The sequence below is a fragment of the Paralichthys olivaceus genome, chromosome 10 (assembly GCF_024713975.1).
Source record: "Paralichthys olivaceus isolate ysfri-2021 chromosome 10, ASM2471397v2, whole genome shotgun sequence".
In the NCBI taxonomy this organism is placed as follows: Eukaryota; Metazoa; Chordata; class Actinopteri; order Pleuronectiformes; family Paralichthyidae; genus Paralichthys; species Paralichthys olivaceus.
In genome coordinates, this window is record NC_091102.1 from 2259358 (window position 1) to 2274563 (window position 15206).

Below are 15206 nucleotides of genomic sequence, written 5' to 3' on the forward strand. Positions count from 1 at the left end.
CTTTTATTTTTTTATTTGAATCCATTATGTTATGTCACTTCCTCCCTCTGTACAAAAAATGAAGCCACAACCTCACAGATGCAGGTGCTGCCATCTTGTGGAGGTGATGTAAATGTGTTACACTCCCCTCCCCCAGCTCCAAGATGTCTGTGTATGAACAGTAGTGACAGCTAAAGTTTTTTAATGTTTATTAGCAGAACTGTCATCAAATGTTCACACGAGTACCGTCCAATTACTGTCTGTGGACGTGTTACTACAAAGTTACGCAAAATACAGCGTACTGCGTTGTTACGAACTGACGTAAACATGGTTCCTATGCCACTGGAACTCTATCCACCCGTTATTCAGGTGTGACGTCATCCCGAGCTCCGAGGCGACCAGCGCTAACCAGCCTATTACGATATTACAAATTCAATTATATGCAAAAAGTGAGTTTGCACTATTGAAGTTTCTAACATTTGCTTTTTGCCCACCATGTTATCGCACAGACGACATAACTATATAAATTCAATGTTTGCGTTCATTCCGACACCACAGATGCTAAAATAGGATTGCAGTCATAATAAAACAGCTTGTCACTGTAGTTTTTAACCTAATACTCTAACTGAATAAACTACAATGTGTTAAAACTTTTTTCTGGAGTGTGTCAAAGAGAAAGCAGGTGGACGTGACAGCACCTTCAGAGACCAGGTTGTTTACCTCTTTAGATGTTTTGTTCCACTGTGGTTCATTTGGTTTAATTGCTCTCACAGGATAAGGAAGATAATCCCACAATGACCAGTTCTACTGTAACAACCGTACGTCCAAAAAAAAAAAAAACCTTACTCAGCATTGTGCTTCATAGTGAATCATTAAAATATAACGACAAACGGACTCTGAGACTGAATAATGATAAAACATATTAAATCTTTGTGGTCGTCCTGTGTGAGGTTCGTGTGGAGGACTGTCCCATGAGGGGAACACACAGTGGCCACTGGGTCGTACAGTAATTAGCTGTATGAAGTGTGGCTGCAGCCGTGTTCCCTGAGGTCAGCTCATCAGGGACGTCACAGCAGAGCACTTCATTACAGTTCCCTTACATCATCTCTGGGCCTGAACAAATATAAATGTCTCTTTTAAAGTTGAAAGTCTTGATTCGAGGGGTTTACGTTCTCGTCACTGAAATGTTAAAACATTAAGAACTCTTCTCACAGTGTGGTGGAATGTAATCAAGTAGATTTAATCAAGTACTGTCCTTAAATCAAACTGAATATTTTTACAGGATGTGCTTAAAAGTACTTTTACTCTCCTCTATTTTGAAAAAAGAACCACACAAACTTGTAGGAAGTTATTAAACTACCTCTTTAGTCTCTTTAGTATCTGAATTTAATCCTGACATTGCTATTATACCTATTGGTTATTTCTTCCAATATTATTGTGGTTATATATTTGGAACCAAAACTGCTTGAGCCCATGAATCTATTCCTGAGTAGTTTTTTATTGCACTGCCTTATGGTGCGTATCACGAAATCAAAGCCTCCTTCTGCTTCATTCACATGTTTGTCACACACATGTTTGTTGTAATGTTTGCGGACACTTAACGACGTCTGTGTTTCGACACGGCTCCGACGAGTTTGTAGATTTTCAAACTCTTCTCAGGATATCGGTCCTCAGAAGTGACTTATCTCTTTAAATATGTTTTAGATTTAACGACAGTCTCACGATAGCACCTGAGACTTGATTTTTGTCTCTGTGATGATGTCATGATTCTGAACTTCTCTCATATCATCTTTAATTGAAACAGAAAATCTGATGATGTGACCGATGGAAAGAATCAGTGAACGTGCGTCAGGTGATTTATTGATCTTTCAAAGTGAGAGATTCATGTTTTGTTTCCACTCGTCAGTTCGTCGTCTCGGCTTGAGACGGAGTCAGACCCAGTAGCTGCAGTAAACGGAAATACGAGTAGATCCACGGCCGGGAGATTCCCTGAGTGCTCTCCAGACCTCCGGCCTCCAACACGAGACCCCTTTTGAAGGCCAACTGCTGGTGAAACAGCGCCACCTCTCTGCACAGTGAGGGAGCAGATATGTGACAGACATTAAATGATTTCTCCTTTGTTTCAGCTTAATTAATGAATGTGTTTATAAATGAATGCATTAATCTATAAATAGACTAAAAATAATTCAATGTATATTTTAATTGGCAATAAAAGTGGAATCATACCAGAGTTTATTTATCAAATATGAACCAAGTTAATAAATAGTTCAAATTAAAAATAATGATTAAAAAAAAAAAAAATAATAATTACAGAATATACCTGGCGAGCTGCTCTGCTTGTAGCCTGGCCTGCTCCGCAGCCCATAGAGCGGCCTCCTCTTCTCTCCTTTTGGTTTCCTCCTCGTTCTTCCTCCTCTCCTCTTCCTCCTGCTCCTTCAAACGTAGGTACTCTATCCTCTCGCTCTCATCCATCTCTTGGAGCTTCCTGTTCTCCTCCTCCTGCCTCTGCTGCTCCTCCACCTGCAAACGCTCAAGCTCAGCTGGAAGAGAACGAAAAACAAGATTTTCAAAAAGTTATGATTGCGGATCCGACTACTTATCTCCTCTCCCTTATCCTCCCTTTACTTCCTCTCACCTTTCCTCCTCTGCTCTTCCTCCTCTCTCATCCTCTGCAGTCGCTCCATCTGCCTCCTTCTCTCCTCCTGACTCCTCTTCTCCATTTCTCTTCGCACTTGTTCCCGTCTGACTCTCGCCTGCTCCTCTTCCTCGAGCCTCCTCCTCTCCTCCTCCTCTGCCAGCTTCTTCAGTCTGAGGATGGAGACAGAAGATCAGTGACGGAGCAGGGTACCATAATTTTTTTAATGTTATATCCTTGAAGGTAGGACCTGAGCTCCTCAGCTCTCTTCCTCCTCTCGCCCTCCAGCTCGCTCTTCATCCTCTCCTCCGTCTGCTCCCTCTCCTGCTGCCTCCTCTCCTCCTCCTCCCGCTCCCTCCTCTTCCTCTCCACCTCCTGCCTCCGTCGCTCTCTGCGCTGGGCCAGACGCAGGGCAGCCGCCTCCTCCTGACTCATTCTGGGTAACTAAAACACAAAGAGTCCAAATAAGAACTGTGACTACGTTTATTATTTCATTTTAGAAATGAAATGAATCAAACACAAGTGCTGTTTATTATTTCAGCTCGTGTTCTACCAACCTCCGGCTCAACTGGGTTCAACATTAGCTGTTCGTCCGGCACCATGACAGTGGAACATGACGACAGACGGCCACATGCTGAAGCGAGACCTGTGGCGCTGGCTGTCATTGCCCCCGAACAGGAAGAGGCTGCGGACCTCCTGGAGCTCCAGCGATGGAGGAGGGACGCAGCCTCACTGGACCTGAGTGAACTCACCGATCGGATGCTTCTGTGATCGTCATTGCTGGAGAGAAGATCTGTTTCCACATCTTCACTCGTCTTTGCTTTGGTTTTGTTTTTGTGTGTTTGTGTTGCAGACGGGCTTTTGGGGGATTTTAGGAAAGACTCTTCTTCTTCCAGCTCCTGGTCGATCTCCAGCTCCTCCTTCTCCACAGGGTCATCGTGGTTCTCTGTGGAGAAATGAAAAGACATCATGTGTTAGTGGAATCTCTCGTACATGTGTTAGTGGTACTTGGATAAAACTTGTCTTACCAACAACTAAATCTTTGTGTGTCAGCCTCCCTCTCCTCTTCCTCCTCTTCTTCCCAGCAGACACCTCCTCCTGCCTCACTACTGCTTCTCCTCCTCCTCCTCCTCCTCCTTCCACATTCTTCTTCACCTCTCCTCTCTTTCCTTCTCTCTCATTTCTCGTTTCCTTTATCTGACAGGCAGAGATTAAAACAGACAGAAAAGTAACTGTAAACCTGGATGGTGTCTGATTTCATGCATTTCTTTGGATGAATATTTTCTCATAGAGTATTTCTGTGTATTTAAACCATTTTACTAATATACTTCATAAACTTTGAGAATATAATAACTTTAATAAACACAGCTTCAGTGTGAATGTCACTTCTCACCGCTGAGGGAGGAGTCTCTGCTGCTCCTCTGTTTGTCCGCTCCTCTGGTTTCTGGCTCCTGATTGGTTGAGAAGTGTCTTCTGTTTTTCGTCTCTGCCGTCCTCTGTCTCTGCCTGATGTCTTCTGTCCCTCTGATTCTGCAGTTTTACCACTTTTCCTACGTAAACGAAGAACACTGTGTGAGCAAGTGCAACGACTACTGAGAATATTTTTGAAAAATGTAAATCTGCAAGGTTTCGTCTCGTTGCAGTTTTTGATTATTCCTCATCGTATCCACCCGGTGGTTATTGCAGCTTCCTCCGCGCCCTTCCTCTTAATATTCCTCCTCCTTCTGTCCACAGCTTCTTCTGCTGTTGCATCAGTTGTTCTGATGTTCTGCTCGCTGCCAAACGTTTCATCTTTATCATGATGCTTCTTTCTGGACTGACTGAAGAGAGTCAAAGTAATTCACATCAACCCAAAGAATTAAAAAAACGGTTTGGACGTTTCACAATACAAAAAAAATGGAGAATGGAGAGACCATCTACTGAGGGACATCTAGAAAACTTCTGGTTTTCTGGAGAATTTAACGAAGCGTAACATTAAAACATCAAATTAAACATGAATTAAACAAACTCTGGTCGCTGTGATGCAGACAAATGTCCAGTCTGTCCTGTCCTGTCCTCCTCTTCCTCCTCCGACTCAGCGTCGCCTCCTCTCTGCTCCTTCAGTGGAGGCATCCTAACATTGTTTCTCACATCCTTCTTTGGTTTTGTTAATGTTTCCGTACCTGCTACTGCACTTTTTGTTTTTTTCAGGGTCACAGCCACTAGAGCAACAAACAAAACACTTTAATAAAAAAATCCAATTTAAATTATATAAAATAAGCAGCAGAGTTGGACCTGAGTCAGTTGGGCTGGTGGCTGAACATGTGTCAGTCGAGCCATGGACGTCTGGGAACTGGTGGGAGACCAGAAATCCCACAGTTCATCAGACAGTACAGAGCAGACGGTTCTTTTCTCCAGTATTCTGGATCATTTCAGGTCAGTTTATTGTGAAGGAGAGACAGAAAACAAACCAGCACAGACAGAATCAGATCAAGCCGACTGACCTGTTTGGTTCTGAGTCTTCGCTCCCGTGCAGCAAACTGACCCACAGACCCGTGACTTTCTGTTCCCTGGAGTAAACAGAAACAGAACAAAACAAGATGATGAAAAAATAAAACTTCTTGCACCTGGAGAGGATCCTGGATCTTTACACCAACTCACCTTGTGTGTGGGTAGATGCTGCTGCACGTTACTTACAAGAGCATCTGTGTTCAGCTCCACTGCTCCGTCTACACACACACACACACACACACAATAATGATCGGTTAGAGCAAAGAGAAGGACAAAGACTCTTGTCATGCACACAGAGGTTGTTTAAATATTTGTTTTAGCCTCAGCGTATCCCCAACTTCTGCCAGTGTGTATGTATGTGTGTGTGTGAGTGTGCAGACCTCTGTGTGTGTCCTCAGGCTGCAGCACAATGATCCAGGGTAACGTCTCTCCGTCTGTTGACAGAACCTGGAGAGCTGAAAACCAGTGAGTTACTGAGGATAAATACTCTGTTGTGATGATGTGCAGGTTTTGGCTCGTCCTTCGTACCTTGCCGTTGTGTTCCATCATCGACCTGAGATGGATCCTGGCTGTTGTTGTCGTACAGAGACAGCTGAATGATTTCTCCATCAGGACCCAGGATCAGGCTGCCGACAAATTCGCCGTTCTGCAAATCTGACAATACAACAGCTCTGAAGAAACAAGACTTTCAGGTTCAAGACTTTTGGATAGATTACACATTTGAAAGCAGATGTCTCAGTTTTCGTGTCTACGTGCAAATAATGGACGTCTGAATTTGTTTGATTATAATAAAAATACAGACTTTGGACTTTTTAACTTTACTTCTATATTCACAAAAAAAGCTCTAAAACACATTAGAGGAAAGAAACACATCGCTCCTTTAAATATGGTCATTTAAGACCTAATGACAGTTCTTGGATTAACAATCCCCATAGCTTAGTGAGGTTTGTTTGCTTTAAACTAACTACAGTCCATTCATGCAGCAACATATAATGTATATTTACTTCATACTCTGAGGATCATGGTTTGCTCCATCTCCAATTACCTCTCAGCTCCAGAGGTAGAAGGCCCCTGACCACAGCTCTGTCAGCAACCCTGGACCCGCAGGGATCCTGGAGGTCAGGCAGTCGGTTCTGTAAGAAAGCCAAAGAGCTCTGCCGGCCCGGACCTTTCCGTCCCGCGACACAATGCGACACTGGAGGAAGAGGAGGCTCTGGAGGAGGAGACAGAGTGAAACACCACCTCCACATCTTTTTATAGATTCAATTAAATGTAGAGAAACACAACATTTGATTAAACTCAATGGAGAATTGCAGTGTTGAGAAAGACGTGAATCACAAATCAGAACAAGAAAACTAACGACAAAAATAACAACTAGAAACTGAGACAGTAATAATCTGTACATGGTCGGTGCAAAACCAGGACTGTGAAGAGTTTACTTAAATACAATTTAGACAAAACTTCAAACCTAGTTTAGAAAAATATCCAACAATATATGGATTTGTGATTTATTTTAGATTTAAAATATTATATGTGCGTGTGTGTGTGTGTGCACTGTACCATGTCCTGGCTCCAGCAGAATCATAGCACCTTTCTCAGACGGCAGCCTTCCTCCCCCTCCTCCTCCTCCTCCTCCTCCTCCTTCTCTTCTTCCTCCTCTTGCTGCCGTCTGATTTTTAAAGTAAGGTCTCTCGGTTTTTTCTCTTTCTCGTCTCTGCTTCACACTCATCTTCTCTGAAATGCAGAGTGAGGATGGAACACTGTTAGATACTTGAAGTTAAATGCTCCTGATGATTCAAACTGTTGACTCAACAGGAGGTTAAAATGAATCCGTCCTTATTTATGACCTGTTAAGAATGAGGAGTAAAGGAGGCAACATGGACAATCTGACCAACACTTTCCCTCTGGTAGTAGATTCCGCCTCAAGCAAAGAAATCACTGAAGTTCGAGGTCCATTAAATTTTAAAATGTAGGAGATTAAGAGTCAGTTTTAATCAGTTGGATAGAAAGGACAGTTTTATGTCTTCTCTGTTTACCTTCTTGTTCAGGAAACAGTGAGGATAGAACCAAAGGCGGCAGACGGAGCCTATTCGGATTTTCCCTGGACTGAACCGTGTCTCTTTCTGATCGAGGTCGGACGTCCTGCTGGTTCCGATCCTGGATCACTCGTGCGGGGGGAACTGCTATGGGAGGTAGATGCTGCGCACAGTGTTCGGAACCGTCCAACTGAAACATTTCAACACAATAGATGGTGAACATGCACTTTTTGTACTTGTCCAACAACAATGTAGACCAATAAGTCGTTTGGACATAAAATATACTGCTTTATAAAAATACACTAATGTATGCCGTCCACTAAACAGTAGTCAGGTTTTTTCAACTGATGGACATCGGGCTGTTCTAGAAGCTGATGTCTTACCCAGTCTGTCTTCTCTCCGGAGGATCTGTAACAGGCGGATTTTCCCAGTTCCAGTGGAGGAAGGTGCAGTCCTGTGTGTTGGAGATGCAATCATAACCTCACCGTCATTCTCTTACCAACTATCGTTCTTATACTAACAGACAAACAGTTTGGCATCAACTACTGACGCAGTACCCGACCAATGCAATCTGAATTTTAAGACAGATTCATACTTTTTAATTTGAATGTAAGACAGTTTAACATGTTTTAGGGATTTGCGGCCACCCTGTGAAACTTGACCTGTCCTCCCGTGTCGGCTCCCACTCATCGATCTCTCACAGTTGCCTTTATCACTGAGTGTTTCACTGCTTCTCCGAATGGAACAGTCTGGATCATCCGCCATGTCGTGGAAAAGGTTCATGTGGGGATAATCCCCTCCTGTACTGTGATGGTTTATTTCAGTGTACTGTGAACTTTCAGTTTGCGGCAGACACATTTCATAGAACGCCTGCAGTTGGTAGTAAAGACCAATGAATTACACACAATTCATATTTTGCAACGATAAAGGAGCATTAATTTGTTTTTATAGAAATGAGGAAGACACCTGATCTTCTTCTGGTTCCTCAGGGGTTAAAGCTACATAATGTTCCCAGGGCGGAGGCTCCGTCTGTGGGGTTGGACTCCTGGAGGTACAGGTTATTTGGAGGAACACATCCAGCCTGACTCTGCTCCTGTTGTCCAGTTCCTCATCTGCAGAGAACGTTCACTTTAGAATTGGTTTTATCCTTTCGGTCACTTTTATCTCAGCAAAAAGCAAAATAAGACACAAGTCCAAGTGTGTATTGGGAAGGGAATCTCTCTCCCTGTCTGATTTGTTTCTACCTTCAGGTTGATTCTCCAGTTGTTCAGTGTTTTCCTCTGCAGGAAGCCACACTGGGTCCAACTGCACCAACAGCTCTGGACTGGGCTGTGCTGGTGTTGGGCGAACAGGCTGAGGACTGGGAGAGGGAACATCTGGACCCGGAGGGAGGTGAAGAGGAGGAATGAGGGACGGAGCGAGTCGGGAAGAGGAGAACTGTAGAAGAGGAGACACATCAGATTCCATTTTTGCAGAGGAACTCCATGACAAGCAAACATCTGTTGATATTTTGTACATAAACAATGAGAGATAAACACAATTATCCAATTTAAGGTCAAAGTTATGGTTCTAAACTTCACTACAAGCAAAATGTGGAATTTACGTCATAAATAAAAATATGGTTTCACCTTGTTTGAGGCCACCCCCCCCCCCCCCCACTACTACACACACACACTCATCAGAAACATGAACAGAATGACAGAAACGATTGCTATCCGGCTATCCAGGTGTTTTAGCTTCACACACAACAACATTGTCTTAAATAATACAGAACAAACACATATAAATTATACACATAGTATATCTAGAGAAGTCATCCCCATCTACCGGATTGTTACTGTAGCTCAAAATGGCCGCTGTCAGCTCCTTCAGGGTGCTGAGCTGCTTCTCCACTTGTTGATAATACCGTCGCACAACCCGCTTCTTCCTGTGACCAGCCACTGACCCACGACTGGTTTCCATAGAAACCAGGTCCTGGATTTAAAGGAAAGGGTGAAATTCATGGTTTGTCTGTCCGCATGTATATATGTAGATATCTTATTGACTGTGCTTCTGTCACTGTAGTAATATGTAAATACCTGGGAGTACAGTAGCAGTGGGCCCCTACGAGTGCTGTACGTCTTTGGAAGGGTCGACTCTGCTTCCGCGAGTAGACGACCACTGTTGGACAAACGCAGCAGAGACTCCTGGGACTTCCAGATGTAGTAATCCTTTGGAAGATGAATGGATTATATTGTTGAATTATACAGCAACGAAAGTCTCGATTGATTGATGGACAGTTGGTTGGGGACTGACGTGGCAACTAATGTGTATTTAAATACTGACACACGATACAAAACATATACAAATACTGTATAAACTGTATTCCGACAAAATAATGAATGTACCTGTGGTGTGAAGCAGACGTCCAGGCGTCCATCATGTCTTCCAGGGTTTCTCTTGGATGAGATGAATCGACCACAGCCTCGACTCAGCAGGGACAGAGACAACTCCTTCATGATGTCATCTCAAGCTGGTGGATGATCAGGACATTCCGTAAATTCCAACGTGCACCAAATAACCGAGATTTATAACAATGTTGTCAAATCTAAATCTGGCTGGATAATTTAAATAAACCTAAATTCCTCAATCGCCAAGAGAATAATTAACTCCCGGGGGGGGGGGGAGGTCACAGACTTACAGGAGAAAAGACAATAAGAAAGAGAGGTGTGTTTAGTTTATCAGCTCATTATTACAGCTTCTTCATTTAGATCATGTTCAAGAGAATTAACCGTTAAAATACAAAACATTTGACATACCTGTCTTCTCTCTGACTCGTGTGTCTCTGTCTCTCTTCAAGCTGTGTGTGTGTGTGCCTGAGAGAGAGAGAGAGAGAGAGAGAGAGAGAGAGAGAGAGAGAGAGAGAGATTGTATTAATCTGGGCAGCTTCTCAAAACTGACACACACACATACATTCCTATGCTGCCAACAGTGGACTGTCAACTTAGGCTGACCAACTGAGGACGACGATTTGTCCATGTGCAGAGTTTTTAATTCTTTTTTTAGGACAGTGGATTTCAAACTTAGCAGCGCATCGATATGATCAAACCCTCGACCTCAAACCCTCTCAGTGCTCGATCTATTCGATATGGAACTAACAGTTCGACCTATTGACAACAAAGTGACCGAAAGGCCCTCTGGATGATGATGATCATGTTTATCTCATGGAGGTCGGACTTCAAACTTTACCCACAACCTCAAAATTTCCAATTACTCTTCAAACACCCCTGAACACGTCGGGGGAAAAAAAGAGTCCTGGTAAAGCACAAAAACCTGAATATGTGTGTTTGCATGTTTGCGTGTCCATTTGTTCCAGTTGCTAGGTTTTCTCGAGTTGGTGCGCTGTGTTTCTTTCTGTTTCCGTGGCTGCAGTGACACACACACACAGACACACACACACACACACACACACACACACACACACACACGCACACACACACACACGCTCAGTTTGCTTCCAGACCAGGTTACAGTCTTATGAGAGAATTGACTGGGCACCTTGTACCAAACAAGACTTGACATTATTATACAAACATTATCTGTACTATTTTCCAGACTGGCAGAATTATTGGCCCGACTGAGGCCGGTATGTGTTTTCACCCCTGAAACTCTGTGGAAGGATCTGACATTCGGGCAGAGACAGTGATTGTCTTTGTATTCCCTCCTTTAACTTTGCAAGACTGGGCCCTTGGTGGACGTCTGCCACTCTGGTTTGATTACTGATCATCTCCCCCAAGGCGTTTCCCAGGTGATTTGTGAGGTCACAGTGGCCTTGATCTTTTGACCTTTGACCAACAGAACATATTCAGTTCATCTTTAAAAGTACAGTGTGTAGAATCTAGTGACATCTAGTGGTGAAGTTGTATGCTGCAGCTGAATCCCGCCTTCACCTCACCCTCCTCTTCCTAACGTGACAGAGAACCTGTGGTGAACCTCATAAAAACTCAAAAGATGTGTAAACTGTAAAAAACATGGTGACCTCCACAGACAGGACCCCGCTCGATGTAAATATAAAGTATTTAATTATAAAGTATTTAAATATAAAGTATTTAAATATAAAGGGCCCATTCATACAATTTACATCTTGAGGATTATTTTATATTCAACTTGTGCCAGTAGATCCCTTTCACCTACATCTTACACACTGAACCTTGAAGTCAAGAGTTTGTCCCAAATTTGATTTTATTCCCTCGAGGAATTCTTAATAATATAAAAAAAGTTACTTGATTTGAGATTCTCTGTAAACGTGACGACATTGAATGAGAGAATCAGGCTCAGTCTGGACTTGCATCACATTTTGCTCGTCGTGTTTTTTTTTTTACCGGCTTCAGTATAAAGGTGGAGGAGCTGCTGCAGTTGGTCTCAGTGGTGAGGGGAGGTTTCCTTCTGCACTTTTCTGTTGACCATCAATCTGTGAAGTTTTGATACGATTAAAATGTGAAATATGGCAGAATGGTATGTACACGATTCCGATCGACTTGCTCACAAAAGCTTTTAACTGTTTGGAAGTGGGTCTCACAAACGTTCATCTGTCTTAACTCTTGTATCTTGACATGTTTTTTTATGTACAATGTCAATCATATTTATGAATACTTAAAGTAATGAATGAAATCATGTTTATCTACAGTTGAATTCTGTAACCACACATTTTACAAATAACAGTTTTACTCTGTTCAGGGTTGAATTCTTAAGGAGAGAAGTTTGCTTGAGTGATTTTCTTTAATTACCCTTGAAAAAGCGTTTCACACATATCCTCCAAAGTCTTGTGGGGAAACATATTAACCCTCATGACTGCGACGACGATGCAGAACTCAACAGAGACTCTGTCGTTTGTGTTGGCTATGTATGGTGACGCAGGACAGTTAAAGTACCTGTACTTCACTCTGGCTCTGCTATTTTACATATCAGTGATTGTTGCAAACTCTGTTCTTATCATCATTATTTATATGGACCAAAATCTGCACGAGCCCATGTATCTGTTCCTGTGTGGTCTGTTTGTTAATGAGATATACGGCAGCACGTCTCTGCTGCCCTGCTTCATGGTGCATATCTTGTCAGAGACTCATGAAATATCCGCCTCCCTCTGCTTCATTCAAGTATTTAACATTCATACATACGGAACTATTGAATTTGGCACGTTAACAATTATGGCATACGACCGTTACGTGTGCATTTGTAAACCTTTACATTACAGCGTCATAATAACGAAAAGAAAAGTACAGATTGTCATACTTTTTATCTGGACATTTTGCTTTTTAGAGATTGGAGTTTTGTTGTCTTTTACTGTTCGTTTAAAGTTTTGTGGGACTGTTATCAACAAAGTGTTTTGTGCACATCACTTAGTTGCTGATCTTTCTTGTTCATCAGACAGAACCGTGTCTCTGGTTCACGATGTGTTTTTCGGTCTCATTGTCACGGTCACCGGTCCTGTCAGTTATATTTCATACAGTTATGGAAATATTTTGTTAGTGTGTTTAAAAGGTTCCAAAGAGACGAGAAAGAAGGCTTTGGAAACCTGCACTCCACATTTTGTGTCCCTCATCAGCTTTGTGTTCGCCTGTTTTTATAGTTTGATCTCACAGAGATCTGACGCGTCCTCAGTTCCGTACCCTCTCTGTGTTTTTTTGTCTGCGTATGCGATGGTGATTCAGCCTCTTCTCAATCCTGTGATCTACGGTCTTAAACTGTCAAAAATTAAAAATGCTTGTAAAAACCTGTTGACATTAAAAACATCGCAACTCTACATTTCTCCTGGAGCGTATTTAAATCCCACACTTCATTATTAACTAAACACTTTTTGACAACATACACACACACAGTACAGAATGTGAACACGTCATTAAATATGTTGCATTAATTACAAGGCTTGAATGTTCTTGGGTTACTCGTCTGTAATGAGGTGAATTCCTTTAATTATTATTAACTTTGATTAATTCAGATTTTTGCAGTTATATATAAATAAGAAACCCTCATCCCTCTTCACCAAAGGGAACTGACAAATGAAATCTGAAATACTTCCAATGCAGACTAAAGGATATTCAACAGGTTTAATGTATGTTTATGATCATTTATTTTTGAATTAATGATTTAGTTTTAAAAGTAATATTAAATATAATAATAATTAATTATTATGTGACATACGAGGGAGGACAGTGAATCATGATTTTTATTGTTGACATGATAGTAAAGATACTTACAACACAGATAATTTGGCAAAAACACAAGTGAAACCAATAAATATGAACGATATTAGAAATGATATCAGTAGGTTTTGCTGAATCTATTATTTGCCTGACAATAATTGTGTAAAAAAATAGAAAGTCTGGCCGTAGAACCATGCAGGTGTATTTGTTGTCAATAAGTAATTAGAGCTAAAGGGAAGTTTTACTGAGGTTTGAGTTGCTTGGTGGAACATCCCAGAAGGAAAACAAACAGTAGCCACTGGGTCAGTAATTATCGAGCCTGGCTGCAGCCGCTCCTGCTCCCTGAGGCCTGTTCAACACTGTGGAGGTGTCACACCAGGGAGGTCACAGCACAGGACCTAATGACACTCATCACACTTAACTACACTGACACCACCTCCTGTAGCTGCTCCTGGATCTACAGCCTGTGATCACTGTGAGGAGACAAGTAGTTCCACAACTTTAGATGAATATATTACATATATATTACACGGAAAAACAAAGTGCTGCTACTTCAGCAGGTGTGACATCACGTGCTCTCACAGTAACTATGGCAACACGTGCAAGCAGCTGGTGAACGGTCTGTATCGAAGTTCTTTCTCATCTTGATGACACTCGAAGCTTCTCACAGACAAACTTAGTTTTCTACACTGACATCTGCTGGTTGACAGCTGCACTGCACCCAGGGCTTCCATTTACTATGCTATGGCGCGCTTGGGCGCCCTCTAGTGGTGTTTACCAGGCACATTTACAAGATGTGTCTGCTCATCATGTTAATCAAACTTTTCTCTTGCAGTAACTTGTGCTTGAATCCAATTATCATGTTGTGCTTTCTGTTCTTGTATTTTGCTGCAGAATAAAAACAGTGAAGCAACGTTCATCACATGGACTTTGACTGGAACACTTACAAATAATGTAAATTTACTGAAATCTAAGATTTTCCCTTAAAAATACAACTTAAGCTCGATTAAAGATTGAAACATTTTATTATGCGTCAATTAAGGAATGACTCAATTTATTAACTGTGCAATTAGCTTTTATTTTATTATCAGCTCAAGTGCAATCTTTTGTCTATAAATGAATATCATTATTTTATTTTGACTTATTGTTCAAATAATATTGAATTACATTGCATTGATATTTCGATAAATAAAAACCTCTTTTTAAATGCATGATTATATTCATTTTCTTTTTTTAAATAAAAGTATTAATCAAAATATGATTTTAATAACTGAAAATCATTAGATTTTTTAAAGAATCTCATACAGATATATATAGTTCCTAATTATATTATATTATATTTTTATAGAACAATGACTAAACTATATAATTTCTTAACAACTACATCAAATCTTTTAAATTTCACCATTCTGGTTTTCATCTCACTTAAGTGATACAAGTGCGACATCTAGTGGCGAAGTTGTATAATTCAACCACCTGAAAACCCCTCACCTCAAATGTTCGGTTGTGGAAAGTGTATTTAGAGTTACAAAATAAAAGCACCCTGGACAGAACTCCACTCCATAATATTTAATAATTAATATTTTCCCATGAATGAGTGAAGATTCTACCTGTAACTCTGTGTTGAGTTATGCTTATAAATGATTCTGTCCATTTGTATTGACTGTGACTGATTCTACTTTATGTTCCAGTACTTTATGAATGTTCTGAATCGTTTTATTCAATTTTTAATTTACAAAAAAGAACAACTTACTTTCACAATGCTTGTATTGGATTAAAAAACAAATGCCTATAGGCCTACTCAATTACAATGGCTTCAACTTTAGGAAAAAAAAATCCTCAAATAAAAAGCATGTATTGGTGAGAATATTTTAGATTCACTGT

At 41.3% G+C, this 15206-nt stretch overlaps 2 protein-coding genes across 3 annotated transcripts; one reads left to right on the forward strand and one right to left on the reverse strand.

Moving 5' to 3' along the window:
* Positions 1-18: 18 nt before the first annotated feature.
* Positions 19-10019, reverse strand: LOC109641131 (uncharacterized protein KIAA2012 homolog). Of its 2 annotated transcripts, none has more exons than XM_069532488.1 (25): positions 9939-10019; positions 9528-9652; positions 9219-9350; positions 8968-9114; positions 8385-8577; positions 8107-8252; positions 7803-8010; positions 7524-7594; positions 7141-7330; positions 6665-6838; positions 6150-6317; positions 5633-5758; positions 5485-5559; positions 5255-5322; positions 5098-5163; positions 4889-4946; positions 4623-4815; positions 4285-4434; positions 4008-4164; positions 3643-3811; positions 3172-3560; positions 2865-3058; positions 2615-2787; positions 2300-2519; positions 19-2047 (listed from the first exon to the last, which is right to left on the reverse strand). In XM_069532488.1, the coding sequence occupies exons 2-25, from the start codon at positions 9636-9638 to the stop codon at positions 1882-1884; spliced, it is 3744 nt and encodes a 1247-aa protein (XP_069388589.1). In that variant the 5' UTR covers positions 9639-9652; positions 9939-10019; the 3' UTR covers positions 19-1881. The 2 variants fall into 2 exon arrangements, with proteins under 2 accessions (XP_069388589.1, XP_069388588.1); XM_069532487.1 differs by having other exon boundaries at positions 7788-8010.
* Positions 10020-11506: 1487 nt separating this feature from the next.
* Positions 11507-12965, forward strand: LOC109641133 (olfactory receptor 4P4-like). The gene has a single exon (XM_020105481.2). The coding sequence runs from the start codon at positions 11967-11969 to the stop codon at positions 12963-12965; it is 999 nt and encodes a 332-aa protein (XP_019961040.2). The 5' UTR covers positions 11507-11966.
* The last annotated feature ends 2241 nt before the right edge of the window (positions 12966-15206 follow it).